The 20,544-nt window shown below is 34.1% G+C and overlaps 2 protein-coding genes and 1 long non-coding RNA gene across 3 annotated transcripts; 2 read left to right on the top strand and 1 right to left on the bottom strand.

The window, feature by feature from the left end:
- Positions 1-2,854: 2,854 nt before the first annotated feature.
- Positions 2,855-18,576, top strand: LOC106142389 (uncharacterized). The gene is made up of 7 exons (XM_013344132.2): positions 2,855-3,028; positions 8,837-8,963; positions 13,729-13,904; positions 15,498-15,674; positions 16,707-16,804; positions 17,321-17,422; positions 17,825-18,576. Exons 2-7 carry the CDS (start codon positions 8,852-8,854, stop codon positions 18,204-18,206), a joined length of 1,047 nt encoding a protein of 348 aa, XP_013199586.2. The 5' UTR covers positions 2,855-3,028; positions 8,837-8,851; the 3' UTR covers positions 18,207-18,576.
- LOC106141393 (dynein intermediate chain 3, ciliary-like) lies at positions 4,063-5,811 on the top strand. Its single transcript, XM_013343051.2, has one exon. The coding sequence runs from the start codon at positions 4,063-4,065 to the stop codon at positions 5,809-5,811; it is 1,749 nt and encodes a 582-aa protein (XP_013198505.2).
- On the bottom strand, positions 17,322-19,610 carry LOC132902358 (uncharacterized). The gene is made up of 3 exons (XR_009657097.1): positions 19,137-19,610; positions 18,258-18,438; positions 17,322-17,415 (listed from the first exon to the last, which is right to left on the bottom strand). It is a non-coding gene; the product is annotated as an uncharacterized LOC132902358 (long non-coding RNA).
- Positions 19,611-20,544: the final 934 nt, after the last annotated feature.

The raw sequence follows: 20,544 nt of genomic DNA, 5'->3' as shown, positions 1-20,544 counted from the left end.
GCCAATCGTCTCAACGTTTTTTCTTTCATTTAACTGCGTGATTCTTAACGCTTCATTTCTGACTTAAAAGAAATAAAATATAAAGTTTGTAAATTAACCATTTTTGCAATCATTTGCACTATATTACAAATATTACTCATTTGAGTATGATTCCCACAAGGTTTAAAGAAACCAGAAATGCACTCTGCATTGTCGATTTCTAATGAAAATCATTAATGTGAAAATTAAGTTTTTTCCATATTTTTAACAATCGCCTACCTTGCAGGTACATATTTTGAATCAAAAAATATACCGAATGCTGAGGGTATAAAAGTTTTAGAACGGCGACAGAGCAATAAGTGGGACACAGGAACATAAAATCGTTACCTTCTTGTTATTGGATTGATCAAAGCTACAAAGGTTCAATTACGAGGGGATGGCACTCTACAAGGTCAATTGAATGGACCATTTGAATGACTCAAGACCAGAACTTAAAGATAGATATCTAGGCCGTTTTAGAATGCCCTTGAAATAATTGGGTATAATTCTTAACTACTCAGAATTGCACCTGATAAATGCTACAAATAAATATTTACTTCCCCGAAAACCCCGTGAATTATCGCTCAACAACTTTATTATTTTGTTCTAACAATTCAAGGAAATAAATTTTATAAATTGAAAAAAAATATATATCAATACTTGCAAAATGCAATTATTAAATCATTTACTTGGTACGTAGAACCCCGGTTTTATATACGTATTTACGCGTATATTTTGTGCAAACTGAAGTCTTCCTGATTTTCTTTCTTCTTGTAAAAGAGGTAATGAAGCGAGAAGAAAATTACTTTTGTTCTTTCAATTCGTACAAATGAGGGGCAGTTTGATAAATAAACGGCTGAGATAAATGGCCGTGATGTTCGCGATTCCGAGTACATTATGATCTTCTATAGAGCGGCGCGTGGACATTGTTCATTGTGCTTCATCAAAGAATTCATTTATTTTGCGAAACGAAGACGATGTATCGAATTGACGTCTCACGCGCTCCTTTTGTTAGAGTTGCTAGTCAATCGGTAAGGTTCTATTATTTTTCTCAATCAGTTTGTAACTTTTATTTGTAACAAGTAATCCTGTTTTCTTCATGGACATGACATGAGTGAATGCAAATTACAAGCATTGATAGATGAATAATGTTCTCTTCATTGATCAATAGATTTTCGAAGATAAAAGTGGGTTTCCAGACCCCAACAGCCATAACGGCGAAAGAATTGGAGGCACTACCTGTCCGGTGAAAAGGGGTTAACTTATTTGAAGAACGTAGGATTTTTTCATGCGTACTTAGTAGTTGGAAGTCTTTTTTAAGATAGTCTGGGGCAAACTAATTATTAAGAATGGTATAGAGCTGACATAAAATGTGAAGATTTCTACGGTTACGGATCCCCATCCGTAACCGTAGAGGAGCCATTTTAGTTGAGTATGATATTCAGAAATATGATCGAACTTCCAAAGGCAGAATATAACCTGATACAATTGTTAAGAAGACGATCTAATTTGTTGAGATGCTCTTCAGTGTAATCCTGATAACACACATCAGCATAATCAATTATAGGCAGAAGAAGTACTTGATATTATTGTAGTATAATATTTATCATCAGTACCTTGTATTTTTTATAATTATACATTAGTAGAAATATCTAATAATCGTGTCAGACAGCATTACAGACCAGAGGGGCACAAGGCCGCGAACAGGTCAATTACTAATCAACGAAGAACAGCAGATCTTTGCAGCCGCTTAATGACAATTATTTCAATTAACTCTTGACCACAAAATATTCATTCAGCCCTTTTATACGGTTTAATTTAAAAATCAAGCTGTCGTCGCGTCTAGTCTGGCACAAGATGAATTAAGACGACAAGTCGGACATCTGCTTCCAGCTAATTTATATATTGAGAAAGTTCATTCGTCTGGTTTACTTTACAGCCCTTCAAGCAGTCTTAATTGGTATACGTAAAGAAAAAAATTATCAGAATCTAATCAAAGTTTTATTTATACCTTTAAGGTTTGACGTATATCATTTAATTGCCATTATTTCGTAAAACTGTATATATATTTCTTGCCTTCATATATTTTGTCTTACTAATTTACTTTATTTTGTTGACTTTCGTATGTACAATAAAGATATTGCAAACAAACAACTATTATTACAAAAGAAAAACTACAAATAAATAAAACCATGTTTCTGTTTATACAAAATGTTAACTCTTCAACTGTTACAGATCATTTTCTACTTTTATTTGGTGTTATAGATTATTCCTTTTTCATTTACTTGCAGGGTCCGTACAAATCTTACCTGAATCTGACTGACCTGACTTACCCACTCCAAGATCATAGTAAGGCTTCGGTTTTATCGAAATTATCGACAGAAGAATGTTAAAAATCCTACTTTTGAAATAACAGTGCCAATGCTCTCACATGTCACCCACATTAAGTACAAATTAATCGTCAAGACTTTGTTCTGCCCTTCATTTCACACATGCGGATCTAGATTCTTGGAAACTGGAAACTGTGACAAGACAATCTTTATAAATAATAGTTAGTATTAATCCCCGTACTACCTGAGCCCCTTGTAGAGTTAGATACTATTCTTGATATTATAATAGGTGACGACATGCAGAAACAGGTAGCTGGTTACGCAGTCCCCACAAACAGCTAACAAAGGTAGTCATACGCTACCTAATCATCAATCACTACATCAGTTGTAAGGGAACTAACAAAACCAGTCTTACGAGAACCTGGGCCTACTTGCACTCTTTCTACAATCACGCGCCAGTCACCGCCGAAACGGCTGCGCGTGCGATCGTGCGTCGAGTACTCTTCAATTCTGACGATCCCGTACGAACGTGACATTGTGTTGTGTCTGTAGCCAATTGTGACGACCACATATCAATGATATCCGTGTTATATTTAAATTGAAAATATATACAGTGAAGTGCAGTGAAAACATGTGAACACTGTGCTTTACTGACGTTGGATTGCGTTTACCTGTTCATGGTAAGGAAGTACCTAGTTCTTTATTTTATGGGTTCAACGACGTCGCATATGTTGGAAAAATATGTAAATATACCTATTTGAATTATAATACCAGCACATTAAGCGTGTTTATTTATATTTAATCTGTCACGTGGATTGTTTTTTAAACTGCACAAAGTAACTTCAACAATCTTTAAAATATTTTACATTTTAAGTTTTAAGATGAAGAGAAAGAGAATCTTTATTATCTCGAAAATTTCAAGAATAAAGAATAACTGCCGCGATTAACATCTACTTTAAAAAAACTATAAAATAATTGTTACTTGTTCTTGTGGCCGTGATGCATTAAGAATACCTAGTTATAGGCAATACTTAGAGGTACGTTTAGCTCACATCGGCGCGTTCTCGATGCATATTAATGCAAACCGCATAACGACTCCTTGCTGAGGTAAGGAGGAACAATGTGGTTGCGACATTTCCTGGTACGAGAAACAATACTCAAAGTATTCGAACCAAACATACTGAAACCAATGCAATATTATGAAACAAGAGGAAATAACGTTATTCAATAATTGAACCAATATCATTTTAAATGCAGAATTGCTCTCCTGTTACAAACAAAACTATAAATATTTTATAATGATAACTAATAATAAATTAGTATTGATGAAAATCATAATTTAATACTGAATATCAAAGTAATAGCAAATGCTTCATATTTCCTTAGCTATTAAAGTTTTATATTCACACACATGAAATTCAAGGACTGAACAGAACCAATCTAGATCAATTTATCAACCCAACAAGTAAAACGAAAATATAATGTAAAACAAAACAATTTAAACATATGCTGATGATAAACATTTGTGGAGGACTATATGTAAGCTAAACAAGGACACATATGTTTTCAGACGTACTTGCCAAAAGTAAATTTGATTTATATAAAGCAGGCACATTGAATATGGGCCCATGGCCGTATTGATTCAATATTTGCTTTTGACGTTATTAAATCTCATCGTAAAACTATTGAAATACGTCTTTGGAAAAACTGAATTATGCCGTATGAAAAATGGAAATATGAGTACAGTAAAAAAAGAAAAACCTTTGGGAGGCAACCCCTATTTCAAGACGTGAAAGCGCACTTGTTGGATTCCATCCAGCCAAATAAGCAAGATCAGAAAATGTATTTACTTCGAAACCCCGTGCATCGTGAAATTCAAGCAACACATTTTTATTCCGAAAACGAAGTCAACACAATACCAGTGATTACTCGTGAAGAAGGTATAAACCATGTTGAAGGGGGCTGGCCGCGTGACGTTCACCTTCATAATGAAGAACACGTACTTCGTCATCGTCGTAGAGTTATGCATGACGATAACTACGTTAGCACAGTTTTAAATCTTGCACCGTTAATGACACATTATGTGTACCAAAATAATGCAATCGATATGTACCAAACTTATTTTGACAAAATGCAACCACAGGAAGCAATTGAAAAATATAGTATTCGAACAGCTAACACTTTCCGTGATGTTTTCAAGAGACAAATTTCATGCATTCAATGGACAAAAGAAAATCCCTCAAAATTAGTTGTAGCCTATTGCAACAGAAGTAATACCTACCTAACAGGAAGTCCAGAAAAACACAAATCGTGTTTTATTTGGGACATCACACAACAAATAGAACCTATCTGCTATTTACAACCGAATGAACCATGTTGGCAGTTGGCTTGCTCTAATGTTGAACCTGAAATAATAGTAGCTGGACTTGAAAATGGGACTGTTTGTGTTTTTGATACCCGTAAAGGTTCAGATCCTGTTAATCATAGTATTGTATACAACTCTCATCGAGGCCCAATCACTTCCCTTCTTTATATTCATTCGAGAACAAATACTGAATTTTTTTCGGGTTCACTTGATGGCCAATGCTTGTGGTGGGATGCGCGCAACCTTTCTGCTCCAACAGCTCAATTACCAATATGTATCAATCTGAAACCTGGACAGACACCAAATTTAGGAATATCTGAAGGAGTAAGCTGTTTAGATTTCAACCCCGGATTACCTACTAGATTTCTTTGTGGGACTGAAAAAGGGTTAATTGTAAATGCAAACCGAATGGGTAAAACTCACTCTGAAATATTGTCATCATTTTGGAATACACACAACGGTACAGTGCGAGCAGTTCATCGTAGCCCTTGTACGTTGAGAATGTTTTTGACTTGTGGTGATTCATGTGTTCGCATCTGGAGTGAGGAAGTTCGTACAGCTCCGATTATAGTCACAAAACCCTATCGCTATGAGGTCAGTGATGCTACGTGGGCACCGTTGAGGTTTTCAAGCTACATGTCAGTTTGTGCTGGAGGCATGTTTTACTATTGGGATCTTCTCCGTAAATATAAAGAACCAATTGCAACTCTGCAGGTTTCTCCAAATGGGCTCACTAAACTTATGCCTCATGTTGACGGTCAGATGGTCGCTGTAGGAGATGTAAATGGATCTTTATTTTTACTTCAATTATCGGAAAATATGACTCTACCGGGACCTCGAGATAAACAATTAATGTCAAGCACATATGAACGTGAAACACGACGAGAACATCTTATAGATGCTCGTGTAAGGGAAATACATTTAAAAGCGCGACAAGCAGAAGATGCAGCTAGATTAGCTGAAGAAGGAGAAGAGGAAAGTGTAAAATCTGTAGTTGACGAATTACAAGAGGCAGATAATGATTATTTTAAAATAGTTAATGAAGAATTGAAAAATATGGAAATAGAACCTACTGATAGTAGCATATCTATAAATTGATCACTTGAATCTTATACAATATATTTCTGTTAAATAAAGACTACTTATAGCGTTTATTTAAAAATTATACATACCTACTTAACTCAATAAATGACAGAGATCTCGACTTTTATATGCATCCTTAATAATACAAAACTTAATGTATAAAAAATATTTCATTCATTAACAGAATCTCAATTAAATATGTAAGATCTTATAAATAACAAATTTACTTAAGTGTATATTCCACCACGGTTAATGTAATAACGTAACTATAATAAAACGCATCTTGCATAAAAATATGATAAACAAATTCTATATATAGTCGATATACCGGAAATTTTGTGGGGTCGGAGTGCCCGCATGTTTCTTCGCGCAGATCCGGCATGCCGGCGGGAGCCACGACCGCCGATTTATCTCATAAATGACGAGTATAGTTTGATCTCTCGTCCGATATTAAAGAACCTCTCAGCAGTAACTTGTTCGAGCTGGAGCGAGGAGCGGTGGGGGCCTCATTAGACTGGCTGCGTAAATTACTAGTGTCCATGAGTAGTATGAATACAAAAGTGCGTCACTGCCAACTTTCACCGGCCGTACTTACGTACCTCGTACCTTAGTCGTGCGGGCATAGACCGTGGACGACAGCGATTTCTATTCCTGGTTTTATGTTACCTATAACTAGAAAAAGGAAACTAAAATTAATTTTACCTTTAATGCGTAATAATTTGCATACTGGTGTTAGTATATTGAGTTTTGCTGTGTGACAAGTTTTTTTTTTTTCGAACAAATATTAACCTGCGACATTTGGACAACCTGCTTAATCGATTTTCATTGAAACACCAATCCCATATTATGCTTTCGAAATTTCTTTCTCATTGTTATCACTCAAAACATTTTTACTAAACGAAAGCATGAAACCATCGACCAACTTACCAGCGAACAAATATTTCGAATAAAAACCACCAAGCTTACTTTAATATCAGCATGCTGTTAAATGATAAAATAAATTTATGTAGGTCGAAAATATATCTGTTTTAATTCCTACGAGATATTTTTTATTTATGTGTACTTTTAAATATTGATATTAATACTACAAAGTATATTTTCTTAAAGATAGATCTGGGAAATACATAACATAACAAAAAATATGAAAACACTTTCTATACAAATATACTAACTTTAACAATCAATCAAATGCCATAAACATTACCTCTTTAGTAATTTACATATTTTAAATGCAGGTGCATTTTCATAAACCCAGATAGGTAAATAGAACACAAATTGGGTTAACTTACGAGTGCATGAAATATTTCGTATTAGACGGTTGAAAATGCGATTACAAAGCACTAAGCAGAGATATGAAACCAGAACAGAGTGCAATACTGTGTGGGAAATATTAACACATTCCACACAAGTTAGGTAATTAGAAAAGTTGCATGTTACGTTGATAAAAAAAAATAAGTAGTATTGTATTTTTTTTTCTTAATATTCATAGAGTGGATTTTTCTTTTTAAACTACGGTGGTAAATAAAAATGGTTTTAAAGAGTTAGGTGTTTAAGAATTTTTTTTTTATCAATGCATACTTTTAGCGTTTAATTGTACGCTGATTGAAAAATTAATTTGAATTTACCACTGTTCCTCATCAATTTGCAATGGATTTTTGCTAGTACTTCCAAGAACTTACAAATTATCCCTTAGGACCAGAACAACAATTTAACATTCGAATAATAAGTAACTGCATTGTATAAGGGCGTCTAAGCTTTGCTTGCATAGGTGTAAACAAAATTATTATTGGGTCTTGTCATCTGCTGCATTTTTTCACCTCATTGATATCTCCAAAGACTTTTAATGATACGTAGGTACGTATCAGTTAATATTGAACGCCTTGACATTTATTTCACACTGATATCGATAAACAAAATAGAAGTCTCTTGTGCGAACGTTTTTTTTGTCGCCTTATTGATATCACCAAAGACTTTTAATGATACGTAGATAACTAAATAACTTTTAACGTACATAAATAAATAACTTATTTTTAATTCTAATTGGCCAACGTTAGTTCTTTTATACAATATTACACTACATAATACAAGTTAAATACTCGCTACCGTAGGTACGTTGGAGACTTATCGGTAACTGAATGCCAATGTCAACTAATTTGCAAACTCGTCCAACAGTTATATTCCACTGGACGAGACCGTCTGACCCACATTGACACGCGATAACTGACTTAGTGTTTATTAAAACACTTACATATATACCTAAATACCATCAGTATATTACAACAACTCGTGACAAATAACTTAACAATAAATAACTGGATGCTGTCACAATAAAACTAGTATAATACTATGGATTAACAAAGACATAAGGTATCTACTTTTCACTTGGACGGACCCCAGGACGAATGCTAGTAAAACTTTTCCGACATAAAGGTGTCGTCACAAAGAACTGGCAACTGCATTTTGTATGATTATTATTTACTGTGGTAAAATTTTAACCCCCTATTTATTATTATTATTATTTGACACGAGAATCAGATCTAGTTACTGAGTGTACTGTACACACATTTATTATTACTTAGGTACATATTACAATACTGTTTCATTTCATAACGGTATTTTGCTGAAGAAATGGGTTTAATTCGTTCGAACCAAAGTCATAACAAGTTACTTTTTATTTTTAAATAGGCCTTGTTCTCAATTTTAAAACATTTGCCATTGGGTTATTTATTGCGAGTATATATTACCCGTCCCAAATTCCGTAATCAGTTTATTTTATCCGTAGATATTATTTCAATTATTATAGAACGTCGGTTTTCCACAATAAGATAGTGTAATGCACAATAGCTTGCAGTACCTAAGGAAAAACATCATTAGGAAACCCGCACATTCTCGCAACTGAATTTAGCCCATAACCCAATGTGGTTTAGATCAAGATTATGGTCATTAATGGATACCGGTACTCCTCTCCAGTGAGGTGAGGACGTAGCAGGGAATTATGCCAGGGGATTGATGATTAATACATTTATTATACTTGTTACAGTAGTGTCACAATGGGATGGAAGCGATGACCCGGGCGGCGCTGGTTGCGCTCGCGCTTTTAGTGTTGGCGAATTCCACTCGTGCGCAACTACGCCCGGCGGACGCGCCGCCCGCCCTCAACGATACACGTGAGTGAGTTTTGTTGCCCCTATGAAATATTGTCAAATTTTGAAGAAGAGGTAGTCTCTGCCTACCCCTCCAGGAAAGAGGCGTGATTTTATGTTATGTTATGTTATGTTTGAAGTATGAAATGTTCTTTACTAATGGCAAATTACTATTCATTTATTATGGGATACTTTAGGCACTTTTGAATATAACTCATGTCTTTCCAAGGATATGTTGAGAAGCCACTAAAAAATAATTTGCATTTTAACATAATGCAACAAACCTGATCTGATAGAATGAACTGAATGGATGGAATGTCCCATTCAATCCATTCCATCATCATTCATGGATGGATGGAATATCATATACATATCTACATATATAAAATCATGCCTTTTTCCTGGAGAGGCAGAGATAGGCAGAGACTACCTGTTTCCACTTGCCACGATCTCTGCATACTTCTTTCGCTTCATCCACATTTATAACTCTCTTCATGCAAGTTCGGCGGTTTCGGGCTTTTAACATTAAATGTTGCAATTTCATATAACATAATTAAATGTTGCAATTTCATATAATATTTAAATAATAGTATAATGTAACCACATGCAGAGAGCGAATGGCAATTTGCATAAAAATTGTAATCCATAAATATAAATAGTCGACTTTCAAACAAAAAACCGGGGCTATTTTCTGTAATTGCAGATAAATCAGCCTCACTCACAGAAAGCTATTCCGATTTCTGTAATTTAAATAAATTAATAATAGTATCAAATTTGAAACATTATGTTGACTAAGCAAATATACTCGTAAAAGGAAAATGTGAATGGTACAGCTGAACGTGGCATTTCAGTCTTTCCGAGACTTTTATATTATAATCCCGTCTACCCCGTACGGGATATAGGCAAACTTATTTGTAAGTATGTAAAGTAAATGGTAACGTTCAAAGGGTTTAAGGGCCACACATTTTGAATTATTTTATATCTGTTGTAAGCATAAGCAAGTTCGGGACAAGATTAGTCTATTTATAATCATATGATTTAAAAACAATATTTCGCTGGCATTAAACTTTTGGTAGACCTTACATTTTTTTAATAGCATCGCCGCACTAGATTATAGGTATAATCTGTAGATAAAATTATTCTAAATCTGTGGTAAGGTACTCTTAGTTTCTTTTATTGTAAATAAGACTCGCGTTTTTTCCATCAAGGTGCTTGAATATGGAACATATCTAGTTAAATGAGGTATCTGTCGGCCATAATAAGGTCATCTGGACGAAAGGAAAGTTGCATTGGTGGCATCGTGCCATATTTCGAGAGGTCCAGTTGGCAACCACCAGTCGTTCGCAATATCTTCGATCAGGTTCCACGATTTTTATGAGTTCCAAACTATAAAGAATTATATGGACTGCTAGCTTTGAATAGCTTTATTGTGCAGGGTTTTTGAGCGAGATATTTTGTAATAAATAAAAAAAAAGAAATTTAGACAAAATATTCTTCTTATTTTTTTACTTTTACGTAAAAGCGTTTAACATTACGCTGAAGATGATAAACTTTTTACTCATATTGGGATTATAACAATCGTTAAAATTAAAAACAAGCTTTTAAAACAATTATATAAAACGAAAACTTCAATTAATTTTCGTTTTTACGGGAATGTCCTAAAATCCTATCTTAGTGCACCCCTACCAAATGTCAACTCTACTATTTCCAGCGGTTTGGCCTATCCGTCAGTCCATCAGTTTTATCTTACATTACTTGTATTTAAACTAAATTTTTATTGAAAAATTCTTACGGCCTGGTAGAGCTAGTACGGATATTTATATCTAGTATTATCATCTGTATTGTGTTGTTATTTCGCAATAAAGAAATGTTTCCTGCGCCAATATGATGCAGAGCGACCTCGGGCCGCACAATGGATCGAGACAATCTCCTCGTCTATTTGATGCTTTATTTAAGCCCTCGCGAATAGCTTGGCTATGGAAAGGTCAAAGCTCGGTGTACGGCAGATTTGAAGTAGTAAAGATGCATGAATAACTGCCTATTTTTATCCCTTTCACAGTTATTAGAATAAATTTAAGGAAGGCTTATACATTTGGGATTTATCTTTCAAGCGATGGACATTGTTATGAACATGGCTTTTGTATATTTGTGAATATTGGCTCTGGCTATTACTTAAGAAGTACAGACGGTAATGTGTGTGTCCGTTAAAATAACTATTCAAAATAAAAATAAAGAAATATGAGTGTGTTAAAAGGATAATAATAATAAAAAGAATTTTAAATTGATCAACTTGCAACTTGGGCTCAGCATTACATGACAATTTGAATCAATTCCATCATTAAGCCCTCCAGCTGAACGTGGTCTTTCATTATTTTTAAGACAGTCGGCTCTGTCTGCCCATAGTGGATGGAGACTTGATATGATGTACCTATATGCAAACTCATAGAATTAAAAAAAATTCAGATCCTAGATTATATTTCATTGAACGAATCATTACCTATTATATATATACTACTACTATACTTTGTTTACTTATTGCAATTTGATGTTGATGTGATGTACGAGTATTTATTCGCAACGATTAATTTACTTTTTGCGGTTTGCAAGAACGAACATAATAACAAAATACCTGCCTCATTCCTTCACGTATTAATGAAACAATGAGTTTTATAGTCACGTCGTCTGCTTGCTATGACATTATTCGCCATTCCAGCATTTTCTTTAAACGCAAATTTTAATGGTTAAATGTGTCGTGTGGTTCCACCCAGCGCCAATAAAAAAAGAATAGGACTACTTCATCTCTTTCCCATGGATGTCGTTAAAGGCGACTAAGGATACGGATAAGGATAAGGGATACGTTTATAAAGTTGGGATTCTTCTTTTAGGTGACAGACTAGCAACCTGTCACTTTATATGAATCTCAATTCTATCAATAAGCCAAATATCTGAACGTGGCTATCAGTACTTTCAAGACTGTTGGCTCTGTCTATCCCACAAGTGATATAGACCTGATTATATGTATGTGTGTATATAAATTTTAATGATTTTACTTACCTACTTAAAGTTGCTCATACCTATGCACTAGTTAGTCTCTCAATTTATTTCAGTAAAAACTCAAATCCAAAAAAATCTGTTCCCAAATTTTTTCAAATTTTTTTAAAGTTATTTTATCTCCAAATAAGTACTTATTAGCTATCCTCTTTTTACTCTTAAGTATGTTTGGAATTTTATTAAGTTGCTATTGTTTTATAACTACCTACCTAAATAAACTGTTAAGGAAAAGATAACAAACAATCCAAAAGTTAATAATGTATCAACGTAAATTTAAATTGGGTTTGTCCAATTCTTCTAAAATAATGTATTTTTGGCGAACAAATCTAAGAAAATCTATAAAAAAATAGGAGTAATGTAAACGGAAGTCATTTTAAAATCTGAACCTTCTATAGTGACCATTCAATCGGTCAGTCCCGTTAATTGAGCAGCGGCACTCTAATCGCATATTGCGCTTTCCCTTTGGAAAGTACCGAGTGCTAAATCAACAGTGAATTTACTAAATTGTCTTAAGTCATCATGATAGTGATCCGTCATATTTGACTTGCGGTTTCGTGGCTTATTTTCCTTATTTCAATTTTGTACTAACCCTTTTTTCAAAGCGTATACTGAAGAGTTTTTAAAGAAGGGTATTAAGTGAATCTATTTCGCATTAACCTTAAGTAATCATACAATTTGTAATCGTTGCCATTCATTTTTAAATTATGTAAGCAAAATAACATAAATATATTCCTTGCGGGATAGACAGAGCCAACAGTCTTGAAAAAACTGATAGGCCACGTTCAGCTGTTTGGCTTTAAAATTGGAAATAACCTTGTTTCTGAAAATAACATCATGTTTTGTCAAACTTACTGATTCGCCAATTATCAGTCATCTTAAATTATAAGTAGAGAACAAAACAAAGTGTACTTTTATGTATTTGTTCAATGAAAAAAACACATAAGTAGGTAACTAACAACTAGTAACTGTTTGTTTGGTATCTACGTATACGATATATATATCTCCGCGCATTGATAGTAAAACCTGTAGTAATGAATGAATGCTAGTTGAATATTGACACTAAAGAAATTTTTCCTCCGTGGGAGTGGAGAAACTACGCATTCACCAGTTGCGACATTTGTTGTCAGTGATATTGTAATCGAATGAGCGTGCATCGCCATGCATATATTACGCCCAAACAGAAGACACATTAGCATAGAAATTCCAATATAGCTATTGAGTTACGTATTGAGGAATCAGAAACATTAAAATTTTGGGACCGGGCCAATACTTACTAAACCGTTCTTCTTCAGTGGTTTCTCCGCGGAATTAACATTAGATCCGTTATATTAATTTAGTAGTTATCAACATATATGAAAAAGTCACATTTTAGATCTTTGGTATAAAATAAATTAAACATACATATAATTAGGTCTTTATCCTTAACGGGGCAGGCACGTTCGGCTTTATAAATTAATAATAAATGCCAAATTACGCTTTTTGACGGCCTCTGTGGCGCAGCGGTAGTACGCTTGTCTGTGACACCGGAGGTCCCGGGTTCGAATCCCGGCCAGGGCATGATGAGAAAAGAGCTTTTTCTGATTGGCCTGGGTCTTGGATGTTTATCTATATAAGTATTTATTATAAAATATAGTATCGTTGAGTTGGTATCTCGTAACACAAGTCTCGAACTTACTTCGAGGCTAACTCAATCAGTGTAATTTGTCCCGTATATATTTATTTATTTATTTAATTACAGGATGCGGTTCAGAATGCGTACGATGCGCCGCAGATGGGTGCGTGAAGTGTGCGCGCCTACTGGTCTGGCCAGGAGGCACTTGTGTCCACGACTGTCCTTCAGGCACCAGAGAGTCCTGGGCCCACGATGACCACCTCATGGGAAGAGTATGCTACCCGGCTCACACTTATAATGAGGTACGTTTAATTTGGTTTTATGATGCATTTTCCTGGATTCATTTATAAATCTTTGATGCATTTTATTGGTGAACATTCAAATATTTTCATAAAATGTAGGGTATCACTTGCATGTTGTCTTTAGTAAACCCCAAGATGTCTTGTTTTTTATTGACTGTTTGTTGTTTTTATTCTTATACATCAGGCATAAATTATTATTGAAATCGCGTACCCAGCTTTGCAGCATTGCTCACAGACAACGCAGTCTCATACTTAGTGAGTTGAAAAAACGAAACAGGTACTTGAAACGTGTCTGTTAAAAAATTCTAAAGTACAATACCATGCTCACTTGCACTTAAACTATATTTAGTAGCGGGGCGTATGCAACAGATTACAAGAACAGGCAGGAACGGAACATCAACATCAAACGTTTTTTAGATTAAAGCATTGGTTATATAGAGCAGATTATGCAACATTAACTGTTGTGCAGTTCAAGTCATTATGGACGTGAAATCCAAGAAGAACGTCCATTTGCTTCATATTATTAAGCTGTATTTTATCGAGATTCAAATACAAAGCCACCGAAAATTCAAAGAGTATGTAAAGAAAGTACTTTGTGAGAAGGCTTATTATAGGACTGATGATTACCTTAATGATAAAAACATCTGGCTCGAGCTTGGCACAGGAACCTCGTAATTCATTGTAGTTTAATTTGAACTTAAATCAAAATTTCAGTACACTCTGTACATAAATCTTTTTAAAATTGGCAATCCATAAAATATATATATATATATATATATTTTTCTTTTTTTCAATATTAAATCTCACAAATATATAAATCTCCCGTGAACAATGTATTCTCCCGTCCACATTCTATTCTAAGTATAATTTAATATTGTGAAGTTGACGTTGTTGAAGAAAATGCTGCAGTGCAGTTTGTTACCGCTTCTTCTGCACTGACGCCTTGGAAGCGGCAGTAAACTTAGTTTTTAAGTAATTTATTTGACGTCAACCAAGTTGTTAAACCATACGACAATTATTAAGCGATATAATAATATCCTATAATAATGAATAAAAAATTTTGAATTTTGAATTTTGCCACTTTCATCGCGTTTTGATTATAAAAAAGTACCTAATAACTATTGCGCAATTATTTCTGTGTTATTAAGTAAGTAGACGTAAGCGTAAACGTATAGTTCATACATATCCATAGTGTTATTGTAAATGTGATAGTATTGTTTGTTCGTTACACTTTCACGATTTATGCGCCAGACCTTTATAGATATAAGATATAGAGTACTCCTAGAACTTATATGTCGATGAAGCAAAAAATTTTTTTGTGTTTCGGTTCGACACAGATAAAGGCCTTTTCATCTACTGAAACAGTCAGTTTGATAAAAATGGGTGATGGAATGGAGATTCAGGGATGGCTCAGGTTGCTAGCCGATTTGCTAGGAAGAAGAATCTTAAGCCTTTCTTTGATAAGTCCAAGTGTGAAGCAAAACAGCCGGCACACACTTTATTCTTTTAATTATTTTTTAATTACTTGTTGGCGGCGACAAACGTAAAAGTACGAATAAATTTAATTTATCACTTTACTCAAAATCAACACAGATTCTGGTGGGCGGTGCATGTGGTGCCGTCGCATGCCTAGCGCTAGTGGCGGCTGGTGCTGCGTACGCATGTTGCCGCAACAAGTCGCGTGCGCAGGCGCAGCCGCTCCCGCAGCGCACGCACCACGACGACGACACGCGGTTACGAGAATTCCATAAACAGCTTGACTGTTTACGTGTAAGTAAACATTTTTGAAGAGGGTAAGAGCCGTCTCAGCATACAATGGCTCAAATACCTAGGTAGACCTGTACTGTAATATTACTTAATCGAACAAATCTGGAAATAGTTCGATTTGAATCTGCTCATAATATTGATGATAGGTAAGGTTTCTTTTACTCTAACCAATAATGTATGCGAATTTGCATAGTGTTTTCGGACAACGCCGAACGAGATTTTGGAAAAGAAGCTGGAATTTTCTGTTTTACATATGCTTTTTACGTAGTATGGCATCCAAGTCTATGCTTTTAATCACCGCGCTACACACTCTTTACGTATTTCTGTCCTCACAAAACTCGACAACTCCATTTTAACACGATAAAAACTGTAGTGCATAGTTTTCTCTCCAATTAATAACTCAGCTAAAAAGATTAACACCGCGTGAAACGAGCGAGATAATGGTGCAATGGTGTTATTGTTTACGTTCGCAGTCAACGCCCATCAACCTACCCAAATCCACTGCAAATTCGCCTTTATCACGGCGTCATAGAGTTCGCCATGCAAGATGACTTGATGTGCAGTTGACTGTAGAAGCATGGTGTTCTCATCGCATGTGTGTCTCACTTTCGAAAGCAGTGAAAAGTAAACATGCTTTCTTGCGCCAACAAACAAGTGCGACTTTTCATGCCAACGATCTTTATAGCAAGTGAAGCATTTGATATATACAAGAGATTTATTTTCACAATTGCATACAAGGTATCGCTGATTGGGGACAATAAATTTAAAATAATTACCTATATCTTACCCTAACGCAATAGACACAGCCAACAGTCTTGAAATGACTGCCACGTTTAGATTTATGGAACTGAAATTCAAATAGTGACAGGTTGCTAACCCATCCACTACAAGAACTCCCAAGTTTATAAGCCTTTCTTTTGATCGCCTAATACATATACTCCAGATTAAATTAAGTAGGTTTGTCATTATGAAATAGCCTTTGGTTTTTAGATATCATTAATCATTTTAATTGCCACAAATTTCTCAATGTTGCAGCCTCACGCCTACACACTGCTAGCGATACTAAATCACACTCGGAACCAGGTACGAGAGCTATACCAACTAGGCAACAACGACGCTGCTATGGCTTACAGGTAAACTTTTCTTATGAATTCTTAGACTAAAATAATTCAAATAATTAGTTAACGTTTGTCAATAATCAATCAAACCTACGTAAACCACGATAAATAAAGCTAATTAATTAGTACACAGGCACAACACTAAACAGGCAAAATCATGACTGCCCGACGTAGTTATTACCAAATATCGAATGCAGTCATCATTACTAATATTGTTAGCGAATCATCCAAATTTTGGTTAAATGCTGTGTTGATAAACGTGAATTGTAATAACACTACAATAAAATTGGAATGCCTGTTGCCATGGGGATTTGCAGAAAACAATATACACTTGCTACGATGTTTATAATATAAGTTTTTGCATAATCACGAACGTCGATAAGGCATTCTTGATGTCTTGAAAGATTGAGAGAGAACATAAGAAAATGTGGTCAAAGACAAACCCTTATTCAATAGAGTTTCGTGTGTGTTATAATAATTTTCTAACTTAAACTTCTTTGGAAAAATAAAAATAATGTTCTAAATTTCCAGTTGCGTGCTCAGCGACCTGGCGAAGCTCCTTATCCTGCTGAACAAGCAGCAAGTGCCTGTAGTTCCAGATGAATGGCCGCGCCTCGCCAGCTGGGCTGAAAGGTAACCACGCCATTGTTCATTAATTTATTTAACAACTATTTTACTAAGTGTACATTGACACAAGAAAGTATCAATAAAGTTACCCTAATTATAAATTAGCTAGACCAAGGCCCTTAAAAAGTATTTTAAAAGAACTGAAAATAAAGAAATCTTATGTACATTTGAAGATTCGACTCCATAAAATATTAGGGGTTTCGGTTAAGTAAGTACTTACGCAGCAGTACGTTGTCTGATTATTTAGTACATTTAGAAAATGTGAGAAAAGAAAAGTGCCAAAATCACAGAAATTAATAATAAATTAAATAAAGACGGATAGAGGACACAATCTTATCTTTGCGTTGGTTACTTCCTTGACAATAAAGAAAGAAAACTCTTTATGTATGAAATATATTTTTATTACAGGATTTTGAAAAGATACAGCCGCATGGATCTCACCCAACAACAAGAGGGACAACTCGTCAACTTTCTCAACTCCCCACCGAGTCAAGGCTCTGACTCTGAAACGACTCAGCAGTCATTTTCCACATTCAAACCTCCCTCATACTCGCCTACTTCTTACGATAGTAATCTAGATAAAGAATCTGAAAGCCAGTGCGAATGGAGCGACATGAGACCTCCAAGTTACTCCCACATAGAGAGAGAAAGGGAAAGGCAGAGAGAAACTATTGTACTCACTGACCCTTGGGAGAGAAGGCCGATTGTAAGAAGAGAAAGCGTGTGGCTCGAGGATGAGCTGTTTGAAATGACCAGGCAACCACAGGACGAGCTCACTACCGAACTTTAGAATACATTAGATTATAAGTTTTAACATCATAGGCACCTATAAGATACTTACTTTGAACCTTTCGTACATTTTGTTTAGAAGACATTTAAACCTAGTAGGTTTATTTTTTGACTTCAAAATTAAAACCCAAGTCGGCAATGGTGCTGTAGTGTTGTCGTACAAAATTCTCTTACTTATACTACATTAAATCAACTTGTTTTATTTGTAAGTAGATTTATTGCATAGGTGGTACCTAAAACAAATTAGAAATAAGCTTATTAAATCGCAAATATATACCTACCATTCCGTACCTGTTATAGGCAAAAAGATAAAGCATTTAGATATTAATTAATTTAGCAAAGTTACATAGAAATGTAAGTATTTCTTGTTATTTAAAAATTATATTAAAATAAATATAGTTACTTTGTAATCATCAATTTAAGTTAGGTACCTACATATATTTATATATTTGTATATAAGTAAGTACTATTTGTTAATTATTTCCAATTATTTTCTGAAAACCTGTCTTTCAGGGTACCGGACAACTTTTCAGATTGTGTTTAAAAATAATCTTTATTTATTTATATATCCATAAAAATATTATTTTAAATAAATAAATCTTTTGGAGTATTTAAAAACGAGAAAAACGTAATTTATTTAAAATTGCCGCGAAAACAGCACTTTACGTCAATTCTGATCGCGTGACGTCATATGTTTGAAAAACAAACTACAAGCCATATTACAAGTGATCAGTGCTTGGATAATTTAAGTATTTTCTCGCAGATCTAGAAACATGCAAAACCCATAAATATCTAACCTTTAAAATCATAGAAAAAAATATGTGAAAATAACTTTGTAAACAATGAAACTAGTTTTAGGTTATGTTTTCGTTTGTTATTTCTTCAATCATTTCTGTTGTTAAGATAAACAAAAAGAGGTTGAAATACTTACACAAATGTTTCCACATTGCTTAATTCAGCAAATAAAAGTCGGTATTAGTGGCAAAGGAACTGCCCACTATGAAAATATCAATCTTTTGGGAGATTTCTATTGTCGGTTTGTAACCTTGTTCCATGATAAAAGCTTGATAGGCGGCTTCAAGCACTTGCGACAACTTCTGTTATGAGTAAAGTCCTTCAATTCGTAACTAATTACAATTAAATATTTTTAGAAAAATGCAAATAAATCGTAGAATAACTCGAAATAACTTACAAAGCAGTGGTGTTTACTTATCACTCATTACGTATGACGTCACTCACTGTGATTGGTGTTTGGGTTCTTACGCTGCACAGATAAAAAATATTGGATTTTTGCAACTTTATTTATTGATTTTAAATTATAAATCATTGTTATTTCTTAAAAATCTTTATTATGTGATGTTCTTGTATAACAAACTTTATTTTAAAACACAACTTAGATTTTTTTTCGATTACTGTCCGGTACCCTAGCATAGTTTTATCGGCATATCACGAAACATCATGTGTGTTTATTTTTTGTAGTTATTCACTGTTTAATCACGTTAAGTCTCATAATTTATAATACTAATAACTGAAAATTGTCTTTCATATCGCTCGGTTAAAAAGAAAAAAAATGGAAATAGTTATCAATAAATAAAACCAAAGTAGAAATATAATTTAGTGTCTAGTCTTAACAAGTTATTTATAAATGAAGATAATTTTGTTTGTATTTTTACAGAAGAAACCTTAAAGACACAGATAGCCTTACATGGACAGTCCCTACCGTACCTTACAGTAAGCAGAAAGCAATGATTTCTTGTGTATTCTATGCCTTTTTGTAGTTCTGCCTAGATATCAAATCATTCTAATTATATCTTTTCAGGATAAATGGAACAAGTATAGGAATATACAGGTGTAATTAATTTTTAATTTTTACGATAACTTTCTACACTTTATTTTTTTGATTGCAATCCGCTGTACGAAATAAGTATACTTACTTAGATATTTTAATAGGTAATTACCAAAAGATAATGCCACAAATGCAACGAAAAATACAACGATTAGATATTTATATTATTTATATGTAATATACCTTAATAAGTACTTTCTAGCCAAAATGTAGTAAGTAAGTACTTATAATTTTATTTCAAAAGTATCTAACAAACAATAAAACAAATTCTTTTATTATTCCTTACGTGTGTCTCCACATGCAAAAAAAAAATACTTATACTTAATTATCATGTTTATTAAAATATTCAAATCTGTAGATATACCTACCCTCCCAATATTTTAAAACTTTTATTTGAAAATTGATGTTCTATGGTTGTTTATTTAATAAAAACATTTACAAACCTTTGTCAGTCCTTTGTTTTATTTATATGTGGAATACGCCCGCGGCCCAC

This window comes from Amyelois transitella, chromosome 12 (genome assembly GCF_032362555.1).
Source record: "Amyelois transitella isolate CPQ chromosome 12, ilAmyTran1.1, whole genome shotgun sequence".
Classification (NCBI taxonomy): domain Eukaryota; kingdom Metazoa; phylum Arthropoda; class Insecta; order Lepidoptera; family Pyralidae; genus Amyelois; species Amyelois transitella.
Note: the sequence above shows the minus strand (reverse complement) of the source record. Positions and strands in the feature narration are given on the sequence as shown.

Bases quoted from the DNA above. Each gene is read 5' to 3' on its own strand.
- LOC106141393 (XM_013343051.2), top strand. From the start codon at position 4,063: ATGCCGTATGAAAAATGGAAATATGAGTACAGTAAAAAAAGAAAAACC.
- LOC106142389 (XM_013344132.2), top strand. From the start codon at position 8,852: ATGGAAGCGATGACCCGGGCGGCGCTGGTTGCGCTCGCGCTTTTAGTG. The intron at 8,964-13,728 runs GTGAGTGAGTTT...ATTTAATTACAG, and splicing joins GCCCGCCCTCAACGATACAC to GATGCGGTTCAGAATGCGTA. The intron at 13,905-15,497 runs GTACGTTTAATT...AAATCAACACAG, and splicing joins CGGCTCACACTTATAATGAG to ATTCTGGTGGGCGGTGCATG.